General features: G+C 41.3%; 1 protein-coding gene across 1 annotated transcript in view; it reads right to left on the bottom strand.

Moving 5' to 3' along the window:
• Positions 1 to 23530, bottom strand: part of CDC42BPA (CDC42 binding protein kinase alpha) — a 270725-nt gene that overhangs the window by 154446 nt on the left and 92749 nt on the right. Inside the window, exons 7-11 of the mRNA XM_047076475.1 lie at positions 17204 to 17297; positions 6921 to 7121; positions 4582 to 4830; positions 2436 to 2515; positions 360 to 526 (exon numbers count right to left, since the gene is read on the bottom strand). Coding sequence (XP_046932431.1) covers positions 360 to 526; positions 2436 to 2515; positions 4582 to 4830; positions 6921 to 7121; positions 17204 to 17297 — 791 coding nt within the window. The remainder of the gene's footprint in view (positions 1 to 359; positions 527 to 2435; positions 2516 to 4581; positions 4831 to 6920; positions 7122 to 17203; positions 17298 to 23530) is intronic.

Raw genomic sequence — 23530 nt, 5'->3', positions numbered from 1 at the left:
GGACAGGAGCGATGTCGCAGAGAAAGTGTGCTAGGAAGAGGAACTTTTTAGGATAAGGAAATATGGTAGGCACACCGAGCGGTACGCTAGGATGCGAAGGGCTCCTTGTCCCCAGACGTGTCTATGTGCACACATACGCACCCGCGGGGGAACAAGGGCTGTTTTGCGGTTTACTGTTAATGTCATGAGTTTACGTAAATGGTATCATACTGTATTCTGCGTGACTTTCTCCACTGGATTTTTTCCACCTCATAAAATAAATTTCTTTTCAAGATAAAACAACGCTTACAATACACAGTTCCTAAAACTGTGAGTCCAATTCAAAAAACGGAAAAATACCATCTTTAAAACATATTTACCTTGAAGCTTTCTGCTAAGTTCAAGTTTTTCCTGCTCAAGGCGCTTAATTCTTCTCTCATAAGCTTCCGTGGCCAAGTTGTTGTCCAGAGTCCTCTGAACGTTGACATCCAGGTCGAGGGAAGCAGGCCCGGCTGTCACTCGTAAACAGCTCCGATCAGAAAGAACACTGCAGAGACAAAACAAGGTGAGTTCACACAGAAACAGAAAGTCTGAAGGAAAAAAGAGCCTTTTGAAACTGTCCATTTAAAACATGGATTTAAATAGCTAATTACAGTTGGCCATCTCTGCAGTGACTGTAAAACACTTTTGCACAACTCAACACAAATGACTTTTTAGAATTTTTAAGTGAAAAATCGTCCCACTTCTCTTGAATTTTAATAACCACAAATCGTAAAATGAAGTTTGCTGAAAACAAGGTGACCACCCAAGTGAAATCACAGTCCAAAGCACACATCATGTCCTCGCTATCAAAATTTGGATGCAAAAGTGAATGCTTTAATTCAATACTTAGCTAAAAATATGTAAAGTGTTGGACATTCAACAGCGAGCAAAAGAGACGCTTGCCCATGAAGAGCTTGGCTTCCAGGGACAGAAACAAACCAGACAAATGAGTAAAATCTTCAGGGCATTAGAGCTGCCTGCTAAGAGACAAAGCAGGGAAGGAGTGTGTGTGTGGGGGGGGGGGGGTGTCGAGCATTAATGGGGAGGAAATAAAAATCTAGACAAAGTGGCCAGGCAGCTATCACTCAGAAAGGAACTCGGAAGAAAGTCCAGAGCGAGGAAGGGGACCAGCCAAGGGAGCCACAGGGGAAACAGCATTCCAGGCAGATGGAACAGAAGTGCAAAAGCTCTGAGGCAAGAGCGTGTCTGGCACATTCACAGGCCAGAAAGGAGATGTGTGTGGCTGGAGTCGAGTAAGCAAGGTCGAGAGTAGGGAGAAACAGAAAGATAAAGGAAGCCAGTCGTGCAGGGCCTTGTGAGAAGTTTGGTTTGGATTAAGATACGAAGGCACTGGGCTTGGGAGGACAGTGGGGGCTGGTCCTGAACGGAGGGGCGATACGCTGTGACTTCTGGCAGGACCAGACGCGTTCAGAGAAATCCAAGAGACAACATTAGAAACACGTGAAGCGGGTGGTTGAGAGATTCTAAGTAGGAGAGAGTGGAGAGGTCTCTGCCGGGGACACACCAGCAAATTTCTGGCAGTGTGCCCGAGCGTAAGCGGGAAAGGTCCCAAGACTAAGCGCTGGGGCACAGGGCCAGAGACAGAGGAGTGGCCAGAGAGGTGAGAGGCAGCCAGGCAAGTGCCCCGGAAACCCCCCCAGTTCATCCACACAGACGAGAGCCCGGGGCCAGAGGGAGGCAGGTGGTCCACGTGTGAAGGAGCGTGCGGAAAGCACCCGCCGCAACCTCTCCGCGAAACAGGAGGCGAGACTGCGAGGTGAGAGCACGGCGACAGAGGTTTCAGAGGAAAGTACAAAGCACGAAACAGTTACCCGGGGGAGCGGAAGAATGGGCACTTTCCAGGCAGCAAGAGGGGCGCGGGAGGTTGGTAACCACGAACTTAAGGAAGGACCAGCAAGAGTGGTCAGGTGTTTTTCTCTGGACCCTGAGCGGCACAGGTGCGGGCAGAAACGGGGACTGTAAGGATGATGTCACCTTAGCGAAACCATGTGACAGAGCAAGAGGCGGCCGAGGGGTCACGGGGCACACGAGTGATTACAATCGCACTCAGCCTAAGCCGGGTAAGGAGGAACGGGCAGCGGGCAGCGGAGTGGCGGTCTGAGAAGACGGCCAAGGTGACGGGGCCTGCCTGGCACACGGGGTGTATTTGCTCAAGAGCAAGGGACTCTTCCAGTTGGTGCCCGTGGCTAAGGGTAAGATTGTGAGCTCTACTGTCCTTCTTTCTCCTCCAAAATCACTTAAAGTCCTCGTGTGTTTAACTTTTTCCAGCAGCAGCTTCATCCTGTATTGAAATTTTCTGTTTTTTTTCAAGGCTTTCTTGTACAGATTTTAAAACCTCAGTTCATTTTAATGGGCTTTAAGCTGTCCAAAGTATGTTAACTTTTCAAACTTACCAGCTACTAGTGTATGTGAAACCAACAAACGGCAGGTGGTGGCCAGAAAAGGCGGTATGTGTGGGGGGGGGCATCGTTTCCTAAGGGACGAGAAAACATCTGGTAAGAAATAAGCGACTGTGACCTGCAGGCCGATCCACATATTAGACGTCAAGCGGAAATACGGGCCCGTTGGATTTAGAAACCCCGATCTGGTTTGGTGCAGATGCGTAGTGACGTACGATACAATTCTAATAAAAACGAAAATCGAGACTGAAAGGCTGACGCCGAGAGTCCAGTCATTAATCACGTATTCACACCTGCCGATCCGCCTCGTCGCTAAGAATTATTTGTGACTCGAAATCGATACTCACAGTCCTTCTGCACTCGCTCAGGGACGTATGCAAGGAAACAAACAAACAAAACCGAGCTGCCCGGGGCCTACGTTCGCAACTGGGACTGGACAGGGAGGCGTTCTGCCTTCCTGGGTCAGCTGAGATACTACCAACCCGTGCTCTTTCCGGGGCCTACGTGTGCCATGTCTTTCACAGTTTTCTGCCCTGCAGGCACAGGGCCCAAGAGCCATCCGGCCCTCCTAAGCAAGGCGGCTGCGGCGTGCCCTACGAAGAAGTACGTGCGTTAGACAAGCTCTGTTCGGGCGCGAGTTACATGGCCGCTGGCTGTGAATTCGAACTTCATCAATCAACAGTATACATGAAATAAAGTGACTTTAAATAGAAACATACATAAAACAAGGTTATGTATTGACTGGCTGATCAAAAGACCAGAGGCTCACAAGAACCTAACCGTGAGTTTCCCCTAGGAGTTTCCCCGGTTCACTAACACAGGGTACACAGAAACCTAGTTGAACATGTAACTACCATGATCAGAATCGACTGTACCACGTATCGAATTTGGAAGGACTCAAATTTCTGTTAATAGTAAATACAACTCCTATAATAAGAAAGAAACTGATGAGGAAAGCCCAGAGAGGGAAGCATAAGAAGTTCTTAACTACCTTGCATATGCTACTTACTGAACAGTGAAAAGTGACATAAAATTAATATAAAAATTCTTAGTGTAGAATTAAAACCATAAGAAATAAAACAGTGGAATAAAAAATAAAGTTCAAATTAAGAAGACAGGGCCCCCGGGTGGCTGAGTCAGTTAAGTGGCCGACTCTTGATTTCAGCTGGGGTCATGATCTCACGGTTCTGTGAGTTCGAGCTCCACATCTGGGCTCCACAGTGATGGTGTGGAGCCTGCTTGGGATTCTCTCTCCCTTTCTCTCTCTCTCTCTCTCGCTCTCGCTCTCTCTCTTTCTCTCTCCCTCTCTCTGCCCCTCCCCCACTTGTGTTCTCTCTCCCTCTCCCTCTCTCTCTCTCTCAAAACAAACTTAAAAAAAAAAAAAAAAAAGACTAACCAGACAAAAACCATAAAATCATGCATTCTTCTTGTCCTAAATTGCACCTATGTAACCTAAAGGTTTGGAGAAGGGGTTGAGGACCTAACAGGCCCGTAAGCCCCAGGTGGTTGAAGGCCTGGCTACCCTGTCGGTCTGCCACCACCCCAGGTAAGGCCGGGACCTCAGGACAGGCAGGCCGTAGATTTCCACCCCCTTCTTTCCCCACAACTTTGCTCTCTCTCAAGGCACCACCACCGGGCATGGGCAGCTCTCCCAATGGCATCAGCAGAAGCAGCTTCCTGCCAACGTTCGACGGCCCCAACCAAGCTGATGGAAGGCGGTGGGGGCGCTTGTTAACCAAAGCTCAGGTTCTTATGAATAAATGCTTCTCAATTTATTTACCCCGGGTGATTTGTCAAGCCCCGAAATGGTCCAGTACCATGGCGCTCTTGAAGGAGAGATTGGCCAGCCTCCTCACTCTGCCATCATGAGTCCACTTTTCTAAGCAGCTAATTTCTCCTCTTCCTCGGAAACCTAAGGCATCACTGACCTAATGAGTAAATCGTGAAGCTGAATTCTGCTCCTTGTCATGAATAAACATGTTCACCTCAGTGGACTCTCTTAAGCGCTTCACGTCTGGGAGAATAAATACTAGAAGCCATGATAACGGTCTGACTGGTAATTGATGAGGAGGCTCATGAAACTGCTTTATAACCATGTTAAAAAGGAAGAGACAGAAGCCCTTCACAGAGTCATACTTACAGAGTTCTTTAAACAATCATCATCCACATCAAAATTGGATGTATCTGTGGGGCTACTAACTTCTGGAATATAAGGTGCTTCACAGTTTCGAATATTATCCCAATCGATTCCATTGAAAAAGGGGTGTTTCTTAAAGTCTTCTATGCCGTTCTGACCCAGTCGGTGTTCTCTGCTGCAAATGAGCCTTCGAATAAGATCCTTAGCATTTTCAGACACGTCGGTCACTTGAGCTGGAAACTGAAACCTCTCCTGAAAAACAGACACAAAATAGAAACCAGTGTTTAACTCCCTAAGTAGGCTGATGAACATTCATTCGTTCTTCAAGATGCGCTTTCTCTTAAAAATGTCTAATAAGTGTTCACTGCTACCAAGTACTCATACTACAGGAGATCCAGGGATGGGTGAGAACAGAGAATTTTCCTAAAGGAACTTGTCATTTTAAGTGTGACTCAGTCATGCACACACTGCAGGAAGAAGAAAAAATCAAATGCCAACGTACCTCACTCTGCTGTCGGAATGAAGAGAACTTATCAAAAGTAGAGTCTGACTCAACCTTTCAGGAGAGCGTATGTGACGGGTAACGTTCGGATAAGTCGCGAACGAAGGGCTGAGTAACAATAACAGATATTTGGAAAGAACGGAACGTGTACTTGACACCATGACGTGCTCTACGCACCCACCTGGTGAGTCCTCACAACGGGGGTCGAAGGCAGTCACCTCTCTTATCCCAACTGCATAGAGGAGGAAACAAAGGCCCAGGGAGTTCGCTCCCACTCATACGACGGGCTTGGGTGGAGCGGCCCAACTCCGGAACCCACGCTCTGGCCCGCCATGTCACAGACAACGGTGTCTCTCCGAAATGCTCGACGTGCTAATTACAACTGCGTAGCCCTTCCCTGTCTGTCCACTCTTCCTAACTACTTTAGCAGGTTACCTTCACAGCCAGGTACCAGAGCGCCAACTCTACAGGAAACGTCGACTCTCTGGAAAAGCACCAACTACACAGCAGAGTCAACTAATCGTAACTGTTTCACCAGATCAACTAAGAAGAACAGATCGTCACTCCTTTTATGGGATATTCCTATTCCAGATTTTTGCAACTGCTTACGCTCTGCTGAAACCAATCAACCAGAAACAACTTCTTCTTATAATTTATTTCTATTTCACTTGGTACTAAATGGGTTAATAAGGTTCTTTTCATTTGTCCCTGTGGTGAATCTGGATTGTTTCCACTGCTTTGATCATAAACAAGACTGGAAGAGGTATCCCTGTACATACATCTTGGTTGAACTGAATGTTTCCTTTAGGGCAGAGTCCTAAAACTCAAGTTGCTCAATCCAAAGTTCTATCATTTTTTAAAAAATTTTTAAGTTATTCATTTATTGTGAGCGAGCGAGCGAGCAGGGGAGGGGCAGAGAGACAGGGAGACAGAGAATCCCAAGAAGCTCTGCACCGTCAGGCACAGCCCGATGTGGGGCTTGAACTCACGAACTATGCGATCGTGACCTGAGCCAAAACCAAGAGTTGGACACTTAACCAACTGAGCCACCCAGGCCCCCCCAAAGTTCAACCGTTTTTAAGGCTCTAGATGCGTACTTATAAACTTGTTGACAGAAAGGCTACGTCAATTTATATTCCTATCAACAACATCTAAAAACATTCATCTCACTGAGTTATTTACAGTACAGAGTATAATTTTTCATCTTTGCCAGGTGAGAAAACAAATAGCTCATTTTTATTTTGATTTGCATTTTGTGTTATTACTGCCAAGGATGAGAATTTTTTAAATGCATTCTAGTTATTAATGTACTTATAGTATTAAGGATACAAATTATCTGTTTACGATCTTTGTTATTCTACTGATGAAACCATTTAATTTCCTATTTAAAAAAAAATTTTTTTTAAATATTTATTTATTTTTGAGACAGAGACAGAGCGGGAACAGGGGAGGGGCAGAGAGAGAGGGAGACACAGAATCTGAAACAGGCTCCAGGCTCTGAGCTGTCAGCATAGAGCCTGACGCAGGGCTCGAACCCACGAACTGTGAGATCGTGACCTGAGCCGAAGTCGGACACTGAACCGACTGAGCCACCCAGGCGCCCCTTAATTTCCTATTTATTAGCATTTCCAATAAAATACAGGCAAAGGGAGAGCTAATAATCTTACGTCTAATTTATGGATTTTGATTATTCATGTTTAGTCATGTTCCCTATTAGCACAGAAATTCAACTGTTCACTGTTCTTAGAAAATATTTTCTTTTTAAATATCACATTACTTTAAATTTATTACATGTATTATTTACCACATTCAGTTGTTGAAAAAAGTGAAATATACTAACTTTATGATTCATAATTTTTCCATATGTCTCCACCAGAGATTCTGCATAAAATGGTGTTTCTCCATAAAGCATTTCGTACATACAGACGCCCAAAGACCACCAGTCACACTCAGGTCCATATCTGCCTTTCCCGTCTTCCATAGCTTGAAGGATTTCAGGAGAGATATAATCTGGAGTTCCAACAGCCACTGAAGACTGGACCTGAAGAAGTTCACACACTGTTAGTAATCTACTACATTAGAAATAAATAATTGCTAATTTTTTTTTTAACGTTTATTCATTTTTGAGAGAGAGACAGAGCATGAGCAGAGGAGGGGCAGAGAGAGAGGGAGACACAGAATCCGAAGCAGGCTCCAGGCTCCGAGCTGTCAGCACAGAGCCCAACATGGGGCTCAAACTCACGAACTTTGAGATCATGACCCGAGCTGAAGTCGGACGTTTCACCGACTGAGCCACCCAGGCGCCCCAATAAATAATAATTTTTAACTAAAAATACTTAGATTTACTTAAATACACAACAGACATTATTTCAAAACGCCTACAACTTTTTCATTACCTGAATTTGGTCTCCTTGTACACACAATTAAATTTTATACAATCTCGACACTGGCAGTCCTCTGATTTCATAACACTATAGAATATTTATTACTGCTGTTGCTTCATTGACTATACTTAGGGTTGCCATATGATTTGGACACACAACCATTAAAAACAAATTGAATACTCAGTACAGAACATTCATTACTGATATTATCTGACTACCAAGTACATATAAAAAAAAAAATCAACCTGGGAAAATCCTACAATTCATTAAAAAAAATTTTTTTTAATGTTTATTTATTTTTGAGAGCGAGAGCATGAACAGGGGAGGAGCAGAGAGATAGGGAGACACAGAATCTGAAACAGGCTCCAGGCTCCGAGCTGTCAGCACAGAGCCCGACACGGGGCTCGAACCCACGGACCGCAAGATCGTGACCTGAGCCAAAGTCGGACGCTCAACCGCCTGAGCCACCCAGGCACCCCTACAATTCACTGAAAGGAAGAAAAGTAACTCGCCCCAAAAAGGCCAGTATTTATGAGCAGTCCAGAAATTATTTCAAAATATCCTTTTCTTTTTATTTTATTTTATTTTTAAAAAAAATTTTTTTTTTCAACGTTTATTTATTTTTGGGACAGAGAGAGACAGAGCATGAACGGGGGAGGGGCAGAGAGAGAGGGAGACACAGAATCGGAAACAGGCTCCAGGCTCTGAGCCATCAGCCCAGAGCCTGACGCGGGGCTCGAACTCACGGACCGCGAGATCGTGACCTGGCTGAAGTCGGACGCTTAACCGACTGTGCCACCCAGGCGCCCCTCCTTTTCTTTTAAAAATTTTTTTTTTCAACGTTTTTTATTTATTTTTGGGACAGAGAGAGACAGAGCATGAACGGGGGAGGGGCAGAGAGAGAGGGAGACACAGAATCGGAAACAGGCTCCAGGCTCCGAGCCATCAGCCCAGAGCCTGACGCGGGGCTCGAACTCACGGACCGCGAGATCGTGACCTGGCTGAAGTCGGACGCTTAACCGACTGCGCCACCCAGGCGCCCCTCCTTTTCTTTTTAAACATCTCAACTGAAACCTAAGGAAATAAATATTGACAACGTACTGCAAACTACTTATTAATTTAAAAAGTTACAAAGGGAGAAAAACATACTCTTCAAAAAATTAAGTCCCAATAAAGAATAGCTGAGCATATAATTATGGTAAGTTAGATGTAAATGAGAAAATAATTGCTAAAAATGATTTGGGGAACACATCTTATAAGGTACTCTAAAGTACAAGAAAATTAATTCTTTGTATGTTTTAAAGGAGCAGATCACATTCAGGTCCTTTATCTATTTTGAGTTAATTTTTGTGAATGGTGTAAGAAAGTGGTCTAGTTCCATCCTTCTGCATGTTGCTGTCCAGTTCTCCCGGCACCATTTGTTAAAGAGACTTTTTTCCATTGGATATTCTTTCCTGCTTTGTCAAAGATTAGTTGGCCATACTTTTGTGGGTGTAATTCTGGGGTTTCTGTTCTATTCTATTGGTCTATGTGTCTGTTTTTGTGCCAATACCATACTGTCTTGATGATTACAGCTTTGTAGTAGAGGCTAAAGTCTGGGATTGTGATGCCTCCCGCTTTGGTTTTCTTCCTCAATATTACTTTGGCTATCCGGGGTCTTTTGTGGTTCCATACAAATTTTAGGATTGCTCGTTCTCATCAAAACCCTAGAGACGAAAGCAGGAAAAAACCTCTGACCTCAGCTGCAGTAATTTCTTACTTGACACATCCCCGAAGGCAAGGGAATTAAAAGCAAAAATGAACTAATGGGACCTCATGAAGATAAAAAGCTTCTGCACTGCAAAGGAAACAATCAACAAAACTAAAAGGCAACCAACAGACTGGGGAAAGAGATCTGCAAATGACATATTGGACAAAGGGCTAGTATCCAAAATCTATAAAGAGCTCACCAAACTCCACACCCGAAAAACAACCCAGTGAAGAAATGGGCAGAAAACATGAATAGACACTTCTCTAAAGAAGATATCCAGATGGCCAACAGGCACATGAAAAGATGCTCAACGCTGCTCCTCATCAGGGAAATACAAATCAAAACCACACTCAGATACCACCTCACACCAGTCACAGTGGATAAAATGAACAAATCAGGAGACTATAGATGCTGGTGAGGATGTGGAGAAACGGGAACCCTCTTGCACTGTTGGTGGGAATGCAAACTGGTGCAGCCGCTCCGGAAAAGTGTGGAGGTTCCTCAAAAAATTAAAACTAGATCTACCCTATGACCCAGCAATAGCACTGCTAGGAATTTACCCAAGGGATACAGGAGTGCTGATGAATAAGGGCACTTGTACCCCAATGTTTATAGCAGCACTTTCAACAATAGCCAAATTATGGAAAGAGCCTAAATGTCCATCAACTGATGAATGGATACAGAAGATATGGTTTGTATACACAATGGAATACTACATGGCAATGAGAAAGAAGGAAATCCTGCCATTTTGCAGCAACGTGGATGGAACTGGAGGGTATTATCCTAAGTGAAATAAGTCAGAGAAAGACAGATACCGTATGTTTTCACTCTTATGTGGATCCTGAGAAACTTAACAGAAGACCATGGGGGAGGGGAAGGGAAAAAAAAAAAAAAAGAGGTTAGAGAGGGAGGGAACCAAACCATAAGAGACTCTTAAAAACTGAGAACAAGCTGAGGGTTGATGGAGGGTGGGAGGGAGGGGAAAGTGGGTGATGGGCATTGAGGAGGGCACCTGTTGGGATGAGCACTGGGTGCTGTATGGAAACCAATTTGACAATAAATTTCATATTAAAAAAAATAAATAAATAAAGGAGCATATCAAAAAATGAACATTCTCAGGGTAGAATAACGGCTAATATTCTGGATTTTCCAAAAAAAAAAAATATCATTCTTGGTTAATCATTAGAATAGACTTCATATTTGGCAATCCTGAGATTAAGTAACTTGAAAACTCTTCCACTGCAAACTCTTAAAAATGCTACATAAAATACAAAACAACCATCTTTATAAACATATAAATGAGCTCTTAAAAAAAAAAAAAAGAAATTCTTAGGGGCCTATAATCAAGAAATGTTTGGGAACCAGGGTGATAATCATTAGAGCAAGGAGTGGGGCTGGCTGGGGAATGTTGGTTTTCATGTTCTAGGTCCTCAGGTTTTAACATATACAGGAGGACAAGAGGGCCCTCACCCTACACGAGGTTTGAAGCAAGAGGCAGCCCCATGTAGTCCTTACTCTAAAGCAGATATTGTATATAAATAAGCAAATACAATACTACGGATACTAAAAAGCACATAACTATATAATCATGGTCCACAGAAATGTTCTAACTGAAGTTGAAAAGTATTTAGAACTGAAAAAGAGTCAGATGCTCTATTATATAGCAAACTGACAAAGGAAAACAAAAGCACAAATAAACAACATTAGGGTGGAAAAAAACCAAAAAACCCTACACATGTAACAGATTTTAAAGCTACGAAGAGTGCAATCTGAACGTTATACCAACAAAATAGAAAACTCAGAGAAAACAGACAATTTTCATAGGAAAAAAATAATAACTTACCAAAACTGACTCAGGAAGAAATAGAAAACCAAAGAGACCTATAACCATTAAAAAGTTTGAATCAATAGTGTAAAATCTACCTGGAAAACAAAAAAAAAAAAAAAAAAAAAAAAAAAGGAAGAAGAAGAAGAAGAAAACAAAACCTCACTAAGGCAAAGGTGATTTAAAAGTGAGTTCCACCATTCTACAAATTACATAACCCCTGAGTTACAGATTAACTGCTCCAAAGCCAAAATGGGTAAGGGGAGAGGATATGACTACTCCCCTGTCCATTTTATAAGGCTAAAATACACAACCACAGAAACCAGACAAGAATGACTTGAGAAAGAAAATCATACCACAACCTCAGATATGATCAATCTCAAGTATGAATCTCAGGTAACAATACAATATAAAATATTAGCAGAGTCAACCTAGCAATTTGTTCAGAAATATCAATACGCCTTCATCATAAAGTTATGTTTAGCCAGAGAATGGATGACTTAACATTAGACAATCTATGTCATCCATCAGATTAACAGATTAAAGGGAAAACATCCTAATATCATCATCTCCACGGATGCAGAAAAATCATTTAATTACGACAATAACAACGATAACAACATATTCTTAGTAATTAGAAACAAAAATTTCCTTAATCTTATGAAGAATATACACCAAAAGTTTACAGCAAACATCATGCTAAATTTGACCCTGTAGGAGAAACACTGTTAATGTCAAGAAGAAGGCACAGAAACTCCCAATATTCCTATCTATGTAATACTAGACTGAAGATCACTGCATAAGGGTAAAAAATAGCGTATGTAAGGAATGGAGAAGACAAAGCCCGAAGCTGATTATTACTTGTGGATCATATAACTGTCTATATAGAAAATCTAGAAGAATCTACAAATTATTTTGAATAAGAAATTTAGTGAGCTTGCTAGCTTCAAGATGAGTATACAAAAATCAACTTGGTCCTCAACAAAAGTAACAAGCCATTAAACTGGAAACTTTTTAAAGTTATCATTTATAATGCTCCACGCCCCCCAAAATCCACAGTATGCCTAGGAACAAGCTTAACAAATTAAGGTCATGGATTTACGGTGAACATAATGATAAAACTTCAAAAACAGACATAAAAGAGAACCTAAAACAAAGGGGAGAGACACCATATTTATGGAAGGCAAGATTCCATGTTATGGACATAAATTTCCCCAAAATCAACCTCTATATTCAATGCAGGTCTACAAGCTTGTTTGTGAAGGGGTATTTGTATGTGTGTACATGTATGTATATAAACCAAGAATATAATCCCAATGATCATACGGGAAAACAAATGGCCAAGGACAGCCGAGACAATTTGAGAAGAAAAGGAATTACAGCAGGACACCTCTCCCAGAAACTGACTTCTTATAAAGACATGTAGTGAGTAAGATGGCAGAGTTTTAACTTGCAGGTGAGAGCCAAAAAGCAAGGTGACACTTGACTTGGAAAGTCATAAAATTTGGGAAAGGTTAAAATTGAGGCAGCTGCCCAGGTGATAAATAAATCCTATCCAAAGTCATATAATCGTAACATTTCAGAACCCTGGGACAAACAGATTTTCCACAAGCTTCCAGATAAGGTGGGGGGTGGGGAGGGTTACATACAATAGAAGAATTGAGAACTAGAACGTCGCCAGATGTCTCCACAGTAAATTAGAAGACAAGGCAACGCCTGCTAGATAGAATTTCAAATCTATAATACTATGCCCAAATAAATTATCAATCAAGTATGAGGGTAGAAGTGACACCATTTTTAAGATGTGCAAGATGATAAAATATTTACTTCCCCAGAACCCTTCTCAGGCAGCTACTACCAGGGGGAAAGAAAGCCAGACACGGGACCCAGGAGACAGAGGAGGTACCACTACAGAGCCGTGCAGCTAATCCCATGATGAGGGGTGGGACAGTAGTGGCATGACTGTGCTACGACAGGCCAACAGAACAGTCCAGATTAGAAAGGGGGGTGGCAAGGCTCTAGGGTAGCCATCTCCAAAAGATAAAAGGGAACCGCTAAGTGACTTAATGTGTCTGAGAGAGAGAGGAATTACAGGGTGGAGAGTTTGGGGATAAACTGGCAAGGATTACACAGAAAACCAGGCAAAGTGGTCACTTACTCCAAGGACAACAAAAAGCTGTTCAAGAAAATAATTATAATTAAAATAAACCACATGGCAGCACTATGAACAATATTTTGTATAAAATCATAACTGAATAGGATTTGAGGAAAGACTGTGATACTTACACTAGGAAGACGAAAGCGTATGGGTTGGATGAGACAGTAGGAAATTTTCCATGGTAGGAAATTAACAGGTAAAATCTAAAACTAAATAATCAAAAGATAGTAGCAAAATATGGTAACCAGAAATACGTAAGTAAAAGAAACGACAGAAGAAAAGCCAGAAGTCTGTAAGTGTCTTCCTCTAGCAAAAGAGATCCAGAGTAGAAAGAACAGGACACAGGAATGCAGTTTTTACGATAACCCTTCTTAAAATACATACAGATCGCTTCGAGGAAAAAGAAATTAAATGGAAAGAAAACTAGTACAAAGGCTTACTCGTTATAATTTTTAAAAATTTTTAAACGTTTATTTATTTTTGAGAGAGGGAGGGAGGGAGGGGCAGAATCCGAAGCAGGCTCTAGGCTGTGAGCGCAGAGCCCGAGGCGGGGCTTGAACTCACCAACCGTGAGATCATGACCTGAGTCAAAGTCGTAGCCCCTCATTATAATTTTTTACATGGAGCCCCTGGAGCCCCTCATTATAATTTTTTAAATGGAGGATAAACCTGCTGTTATGTCCAGGAAATTTATTTTGAGGTCATCAATAAAGAATGAATGATTGGGAAGACGCACCACGATTTCAGGAATAAACTTGATCGGGGGTGACTCCTGCAGACACAAACGGTACGCACTGCATTCTGGGATGCACAGGGATCTGGAAGTCTGCGAATCAGAGTCCCAGCTGTGAGTCTAAGGGGCGGATAACATGGGGAAGTGGGGAAACGCTAGCTCTTTCCAGGGAATTCTTCCGTGTGACTCTCTCCTCTCTAGAATTCTGATCCACAACTTCCTGATGCCACAGCCTCCTGACTTTGATCTGCGGTTTCTCAACTCAGCAAGACCACCCTGCGATTTCTCCCTTCTCGTGTCATGCCTGGCACGATCTACTGCCCACTTCCTGTCTCACATACAGCAGGCATTCTCGAGCAGTGTGATTCCACAGACCATTTCACGTGGTTTGTGTTACTTCCACTTATATCATAACCCCATGTGACAGTGTTATTATTTTTGCTTTTAACAGTCATCGGATGCCTTTTATGCACATTCTGAAGAAATATAGTCTTCTGTCTTTATCCTACCTGTCTTATTGACCATATCTGATATTCTTTATCCCAGCGATCTAAGTATGCAAATGGTATCATTCATCTCCTTTGGATTAAAGGACACTGCTTAGCATCCAGGCCTGCTGGAGATTAATGTCTCATCTTTTATGTAACTGAAAATGTCTTTTATTCACCTTCATTTTTGAAGAATATCTCTGCTTGACATAGAACTCTTGGTTTACACATTTTTTTTCCGTTCAGCATTGCAAAGACATCATTTCATTATTTCTGACAAGAGAGCTATGGTTATTCTTACCATGTTCCCAAAGTATGAACATGTTTTCAATTCTGGCGGCTTTCAATTTTTTCTCTTATGTTTCATTTTCAGGAGCTTAATTGTGTACAAGTGGGGTCCCTTTTATAAACTTGAGATACACTAAGATTCTTAGATTTATGTTTTCATCATATTTGGTAAAAATCACCAATCCTACAAAGTTTTCCTACTCCCGTTTCACTCTCTTCTTCTAGTATTCCGATCATATGGATCCCTGAGCCTCTATTTATTTTGCTTCAGTCTTTTTCTCTCTATTCTTCAGACTGGATCATCTCTTTTGACCTGTCTTCAAACTCACTGGCACTTTCTTCTCATATCTCTAACCTGAATTAACCTCCTCCTGTGAATTTTTTAAATTTCTATTACTATACTTTTCAAGTTCTAAAAGGTCTATTTGAGGGACACCTGGGTGGCTTGGCTGGGTGACCCGACTTTAGATCGAGTCATGATCTCATGGCTCGTGAATTCGAGCCCCGCGTCAGGCTCTGTGCAGACAGCTCAGAGCCTGGAGCCTGCTTCAGATTCTGTGTCTCCCTGTCTCTCTGCCCCTCCCCTGCTTGCGCTCTGTGTTTCTCAAAAACAAACATTAAATTTTTTAAAAAAATAAAGGGTCTATTTGATTTCTTTCTCTGATGAGATTTCTTATCTGAACAATCTTCAAGGCTGTATTTTAATTGTTTAGGCACGACCTGAGCCAAAATCAAGAGTCAAACATTCAACCAACTGGGCCACCCAGGTGCCCCTGACTGCTTCTATTTTTTAACTCTGTATCATAATCCCTATCGTGTCCCCCTTTTTGTTTGGTTTGGTGATTTCTGATTGAACGCTGGTCACTGTCAGTAAGCTGTTGGAGCACAGAGCACGGATCCTGTTATCTTTCTCTGAAGATACTAATTCTTGTAGAAGAAGATAAAAAAAAAAAATACTTCCTGATCTCCTTGAACAAGGGTTAGCTTACAATTACACCCTTGGAGGGCAGATTTACAGGAAGTCTAAGATTCATCAACTCGGGGCTTGAACGCACGACCCTGAGATCAACACCTGAGCTGAGATCAAGAGATGGATGCTTTAACTGACTAAACCCCCTGGGCGCCTCTGTACCAGTTTCTTTAACCAACCATCAGAAGGACATCTGGTTTTCCAATTTGGGGCTATTACAAATAAAGCTTCTGTCACCATTCATAAATGTACAGTTTTTGTGGGAATGCAAATTTTTATTTTTCTGGAATAAACACCAGGTGTGCAATTCCTGGATCACATGGTAATTGCATGCTTATTTTTTTTAAGACACCACTAAGCTTTTTTATGGTGTCTGTACCGTTTCACATTGCCTCCAGTAATGTGTGAGTGACAGACTTCACGTTCTTGTCAGCATTTGGTATTGTCACCAATTTTTCTTTTTTAATGTTTATTTACTTTTGAGAGAGAGACGGAGACAGAGTGCAAGCGGGAGAGGTGCAGAGAGAGAAGGAGACACAGAATCCGAGGCAGGCTCCAGGCTCTGAGCTGTCAGCACAGAGCCTGACGTGGGGCTCGAACTCACAAACGGTGAGATCAGACCTGAGCCGAAGTTTTACGCTTCACTGACTGCACCACCCAGGTGCCCCACGTACGTTTTTATAGTTGTTTATAGTGAGAGGACAATCTGGTACCAATCACTCTTTTCATCATGACCAGAGGCAGAAGTCATATAATCTACTTTTTTCAAGATACCTTCTTAGTATAAATTTTCGGAAGTCAAATTACTGATCCAGAATAATAGGACATTTTCATGGCCTTTGCTCTCAAAAACAGTGCCTGCCAATTGAAATTACTTATATTTGGACCTCTGCTATATAGCCAGGAAGTTGAAAAGCAAGCAAAATAAAACAAGACAAAACAGAGAATAAATTGGGGCATATAGACTTCTATGTAAGTGAAAGAAAACAGCTGAAAGATGTAGGGTTAGGACAACTAAACCAAATGGTCATGTAAAACTGAATCCACATAGAGGCTATCCTGATTAAAGCATTCATTTGTTGAACATTGTCCCTCAAAACAAAAACCAGACAACTAGGGAAGAAAGATGAAAAAAATAAAGGTGAGGAAGGAGCCACATTTTCTTCTTCCATCTGGGATCGACTTCATTCCCTTCTCTAAAACTGAAAATATCTCAAATGCAATCAACAGTCCCTCTAAAGAAGACACAAAGTTCTCCTAAAAGACGCACTGTATCAATCTTACCATCACTAACATACACAGTGAAAATGGCAAAGGACTTTATAAACAAACCCTATTATGAGTCAGTATGCCTAAACGCTGTTGTAGGAAAAGGTGGCGCGGAGAAAGTCAAAAGGACGGATGGACAGACGGGTGGATGGATAGTTAACTACTATAATAAATATGTGGATTCTAAAGCAGATAAAGAGGACAAGTAGCAAGGGGGAGATCTATGGATAAAATGACTTCAGATTTATCTTTATTTACCGTTCCATCTTCCATCAGCTTCAGACAAGAACCAAAATCTGCTAACCGAATATGTCCATTCATGTCCATCAATATGTTGTCAGGTTTGATGTCCCTGAAAAGATAGATATGGTCAATTTTTAGTGGGGGGGGGGAACTGAACCATTTATTTGGTAAGACAAAATTTTATTTGAAAACTTCAACTTCTTTTAAAATCAATACTCTAAGAACACCTATCTGACTAAACTTTATGGGTTCAAATCCTGGCTCCGATTCATATGAAAACTTCCTTAAACACACGCACTTTCAGTGTTCTCCTGGAGATAAAAACTTTTTGGCAGTTTTCATTCAGGTTGAATTAACTATATAATGAGCACAGATTCCAGTATGACCACGTTAGGCCTACTTTCAATACACAGAGAAGACCACGATGTCTTGACACACACAAAACAAACTATCCTCTAGGCCGTGAAATTGGAGAGGGAAAAATACACTTCCTCGACCTCATAATAAATAAATTTCTAATTATTTCAGTTCAAAGTAATTCCAAAGACATTGCTTCATAAAGCTGATTTTGAAATTCATGTGACACACCGCTTGGTAGTAATTTACGTGATATGCTTGTAAGGTATCCAAATCTAGTTAACAAATCACATCACACCAGTTTTTGTATCTGTTTCTACATTTGAATAAGGAAAAGTGTTGCAAACCTTGGCAAAAATCATACGTAAAACGATTCCTGTAAAGAAGACCCAGCAACGCGTTTTCTAATCACAATGTAAAACTTGTGAAAAATTAAGAGATTAGACCTTCTCAATGTATTCTACCTGGTGAGGAAGAAAAAGAATCTTCTATGAACATCATAAATGCAAAAAGAATTCCATTACCATGTGGTTAGGGTCATTTTCTTTCCCATTTCTTTCCTTGACTTATTTATTTTATAACTGGAGGTTTGTACCTCTTAATACCATTTACCTATTTCACCTATCCCCCCACACACCTCACCTCTGACAACCATCAGTGCGTTCTCTGTATTTAAGAGTCTGTTTTTTTGTTTCTTTCTTTGTTCATTTGTTTTGTTTTTTAGATCTACACAGAAATGAAATTACAGGACGCTTGTCTTTCTCTGATCTCACTTAGCATAATACTCTTCAGGTATATCCATCTTGTCACAAATGGCTAAATCACATTCTGTTTATGGTTAAGTAACGATCTGCTCTATGTATGTACATCTTCTTCATCCAATCATCTATCAGGGGATACCTGGGCTGCTTCCATATCTTGGCTATTATAAATAATGTTGTAATAAACATAAGGGTGCACGTATCTTTTCAAATTAGTGTTTCCGTTTTCTTTGGCTAAATACCCAGGAATGTTATTACTGGATTATACGGTATCTCTGGTTTTAATTCTTTTAGGAACACCCCTTCCCCAATGTTTTCCACAGTGGCTGCACCAGTTTACAGGCTCACCAGCAGCGCACGAGCATTCCTTTTTCTCTACGCCCTCACCAACACCTGTTATTTCTTGTCTTTTTGGATTCCAGCCATCCCAACAGGGATACCGTAACATCTTGTTGTGGTTTGGATTTGCATTTCCCTGATGATGAGTGATGTTCGGTACCTCTTCATGGTCAGCATCTCTATATGACTCTCTTGAAAAATGTCCATTTAGTGCTTATGCCCATGTTTTAAGTAGATAGTTTGGTTTTTCGTTACTAAGCTGGAGGCGTTCTCTCTATATTTTGGAGATTTGCTCCTTATTGGACGTATCACTAACAAATATCTTCTCCCATTTAACAGGTTGCCTTTTTGTCTTGTTGATAGTTTCCTTTGCTGTGCAAAAGCTTTTTTTTTTTTTTTTAATGTTTATTTTTGAGAAAGAGAGAGAGAGAGACAGCGTGAGCGGGGAAGGGGCAAAGAGAAAGGGAGACACAGAATCCAAAGCAAGCTCCAGGCTCCGGGCTGTCAGCACAGAGCTCAACACGGAGCTTGAACCCACAAACTGTGAGATCATGACCTGAGCCGAAGTAGGACGCTTAACCGACTGAGCCACCCAGGCACCCCAAAACCTTTTTATTTTGATGTAGCCCCCATAATTTATTCTTTTGTTTCCCTTTCTTGAGGAGACCTACTTAGAACAAAGCTGGAGGTATCATGATCCTAGATTTCAAGCTATACTACAAAGATGTAATAATCAAACGGTATGGTATGGACACAAAAACAGACAGATGTACGGAACAGGATAGGGAGCAAATAAACCCAAGCTTATGTGGTCACTTAATCTACAACAAAGGAGGCAGGAATACACAATGGGGAAAAGACACTCTATACAACCAATGGTGTTGGGAAAACTGGACAGCACCATGCAAAAGAATGAAACTGGACACTTTCTCACACCGTACACAAAAATAAACTCAAAATGGATTAAAGACCTAAATGTGAGACCTGAAACCATAAAACTAGAAGAAAACATAGGCAGCAGTCTCTCTGGCATTGGCCTTAGCAACATTTTTGTAGATCTGGGTCCTCAACTAGGGTCATTTTAACTGGAATGATACCACTCAAGGTTTCTATGCCTCAGTTTTCTCATCTACAATCGGGATAGTAGGACTGAAGACATTTCTGTGTGCAATACACCACAATATGGCAAATACTGACACACAGGCTAAGTCCAGCCCATTGCCTGTTGTTGAAAATAAAGTTTTGTTGTAAATAAAGTCGCTTCCGTTCACTTGTAAGTACTGTCTCTGTTGGCTTTCCCACTATGACAGCAGAAGCAAGTAGCACTGACTACAGTGTGGCTTTCAAAGCCTAAAATATTTCCTGTCTGACCCTTTACAGAAAAAGCTTGGTGACACCTGTTGTGGAGGACAGAGAAAGGATAGATGCACTGAAAAACAACAACAACTTTTATAGGAAATTGGCTTCATTATCCTCAATGTCTGAATTCACCCTGAACTGTCAGAGTGGCATATTAAAAAAATATTCTTCTGTTGCTTGGAAACATCAAAGAACTATACTTTAGTGCTAAAGGACCCTTAGAAATTACCTAAATCATTTTTAGATGACTATAAAAAATGTATTATATTTTTATTTTAAGAGATAGTGGGGCACCTGGGTGGCTCAGTCAGTTCAGCATCCGACTCTGGATTTCAGCTCAGGTCATGATCTCACGGTCTGTGGGTTCGAGCCCCACATTGGGCTCCGTGCTGGCAATGTGGAGCCTGCTTGGGCTTCTCTCTCTCTCCCCCCCCCGCCCCTCCCCAGCTCACACTCTCTAAGTAAACAAACTTTAGAAAAATACATATTAAGCTGAGGCACCTGGGGCTCAGATGGTTAAGTGTCCAACTCTTTATTTTCACTCTGGTCATGATCTCATGGTCACTGAGATAAGAGACCAGTGTTAGGCTCCACGCTGAGCATGAAGCCTGCTTTAGATTCTCTTTCTCTCTGCCCCTCTCCCTTGTGCTCTCAAAAAAAAAAGCTGTATAATTACTACACATAACTGTTCCTGGTGTATTTCTCAGATTAACAAAATTTTTTTATGTTTACTTATTTTTGAGATCGAGAGAGTGTGAGCACTGGAGGGGCAGAGACAGAGGGAGACACGGAATCGGAAGCAGGCTCCAGGCTCGGAGCTGTCAGCACAGAGCCTGATGTGGGGCCCAAACCCATAGGCCGTGAGATCATGACCTGAGCCAAAGGTGGACACTTAACCGACTGAGCCACCCAGGCAGCCCTAGTTCTCAGATTTTATTTATTTATTTATTTTTAATATGACAATTTGTATTTCAGTATTTTCTGTGATTTCTTTTTTTTTCAATATATGAAATTTATTGTCAAATTGGTTTCCATACAACACCCAGTGCTCATCCCAAAAGGTGCCCTCCTCAATACCCATCACCCACCCTCCCCTCCCTCCCACCCCCCATCAACCCTCAGTTTGTTCTCAGTTTTTAAGAGTCTCTTATGCTTCCTAGTTCTCAGATGTTAAAGAAGACTAAAAGAATTACAGAAAAGGAAAATAGTGAAAGGATTCATAATCATCATTTTTAAAATATTTTTTATGTATATTTTTATTTTTGAGAGAGAGAGAGAGAGAGACAGACAGACACACGGAGCACAAGCGGGGGAGGGGCAGAGAGAGCGGGAGACACAGAATCTGAAGCAGACTCCAGGCTTCGAGCTGTCAGCACACAGCCCGACACGGGGCCTGAACCCACGAATACAAGATCATGACCTGAGCCAAAGTCGGACGCTCAACCGACTGAGCCACCCAAGCGCCGCCATAATCATTAATATTTTAAAGATAAGAAATATTAAAACCTAATTAGACAAATAAATTGTATTTATATTTATAACAAATAATAAACAGTGTAACGGAAAATATTTACCAGGACGGTACTGACTCTCCCTAAGTATCCCATTTCCCTCCCGTATCATCTCCTTCCCCCCACTCCCGAGAGGTTAGCAACCACTACCCTGTTTACTGTATCCACATTTATTTTATGTTATTAGTACACATATATGCAACCATTAAGACTATGTATTTTTCTGAATGTCTTTAAACTTTGTAATTGATACCAAACTGTGTGTAGCCTGTGCAACTTGGTTTTATTCTAATACTGTTTCTGAAACGTGTTATCCACGTTCATACACATTGTTCCAGTCTGTTAGTTTTAATTGTCATATGGACTACTTTCATATACCGAACTTCTCAATTCTCCTGATTATAGAATTAGCTTGTTTCCAACAATTTCAGATTGTTGGAGGTTTCTATTTTGCTAGTTTACAAAATTCTGAAATGAATATTTTCATAAATGTCTCCTGGTGCTTACCTGTGAACGTATCTCCAGGCTGTGTAACCAGAAATGGAATTCTAGAATTCTACCCTGTGTGTCTTCAACTTCACAACTGTGATTACTATTAAGGTTAAGAATCTTTTTCGTCTCACATTCCTCTTCTGTAAAATGCCAGTTAATATCCTTAGCCATTTTTTTTTTACACTGTGTGTGTGCGGTTTGCTTTGGGTTTTGCTTAATATTCAGGAATTGTTTACTCAAACTTAGGTTGCACGTGTTACAAATCTCTCAGCATGTGGGCATGTTTTTCCTCATTGTTTATAATATCTAATTTGTAAAAAAAAATTATTTAATGTCAATGTAGTCTTCTAATTTGCAATTTGTGTTTTTGTCTTTTTCACTATTTTCAAATTTTGTGAGATATAATTGACAAATGAAACTGCCATATATTTAAAGTATACAACATGACAATGTGACTTACATATACATCTCGCTGAGTTAAGTAACACACCCATCACGTGTTTACTTTTGTTTTGGGTGAGTTTTTTTGGTAAACACTTAAATTTGACTCTGTTAGAAAAGCTGGGTTATATAATACAGTATCATCAACTAGTCGCCATGTTATAATACATCAGCTTCTCGGACCTCATTCATCTTCTAACTGAAAGTTTGTGCTCTTTTACCGCCCTCTCCCTTATTTCTCCAGCCCCTGGCAACCACAGTTCTATTCTCGCGATTTGTGGGTTTTGTCCTGGGAAATCTCCCTTACCTTCTCCCCGAGGTCCTAAGGGTAGTGTCCCATATTTCCTTCTGTAAGTTTTAAGGTTTTACTTTTCACTTCAAGTCTTTAGTCTCCCTGGAGTAAGTGTTCGCATGTAGTGTGAGATGAGGGCCCTATCTCCTTCTGTCCCAATACCACTGACTTCTAATACCACGCAGGCTGCAGATCAAGCGGATTTCTTTCAGAACTTCCTAAAGCTATTTCCCTGAACAGTCGTTGGAGTCAAAGGAAACCTACAAACAACTGCCAGAACAATCAACATAATCTGGAACTGATCCAGGCAACATTAGATACATGATGACCCTGTGTCTATGTCTACACCTGGACCAACACCACACTTAATTACAGAAGCTCTATAAGGACCCCTCCACACCAGCAGACCAAGTTTTTAAATTCTCACGGCTCTTCCAGATGAATGCTAGGATTAGCTTAATGGGGTCCATAAAACACACTGAGATTTTGTCAGGGATCACAATGATTTTCATATATTAATCTAAAGAGAACTGATGTCTTCATAATCAGACTCTTCCCATCTAAGTATACATTATATCTTACTGATGAGGATTCTTTTAGGTCTTTCAATAATACTGAATTTTTTTTCTGCAGAGAGCTTTTATTACCTATATAGCTATATAGCTATCTTTTAGCAACTATACATCTATGTATTTATTTTATATCCGTAACTTTTATTATCTATGGTTTTAGGTGCCTTACAGCTTTGGTGCTACTGTGAATGGGATTTTCTTCATAGAATCATTCTTCC

Source organism: Lynx rufus, unplaced genomic scaffold, assembly GCF_022079265.1.
Source record: "Lynx rufus isolate CCGP_SWC_20201006 ecotype Redwood Valley unplaced genomic scaffold, mLynRuf1.p SCAF_15, whole genome shotgun sequence".
NCBI classification, from domain to species: Eukaryota; Metazoa; Chordata; class Mammalia; order Carnivora; family Felidae; genus Lynx; species Lynx rufus.
Note: the sequence above shows the minus strand (reverse complement) of the source record. Positions and strands in the feature narration are given on the sequence as shown.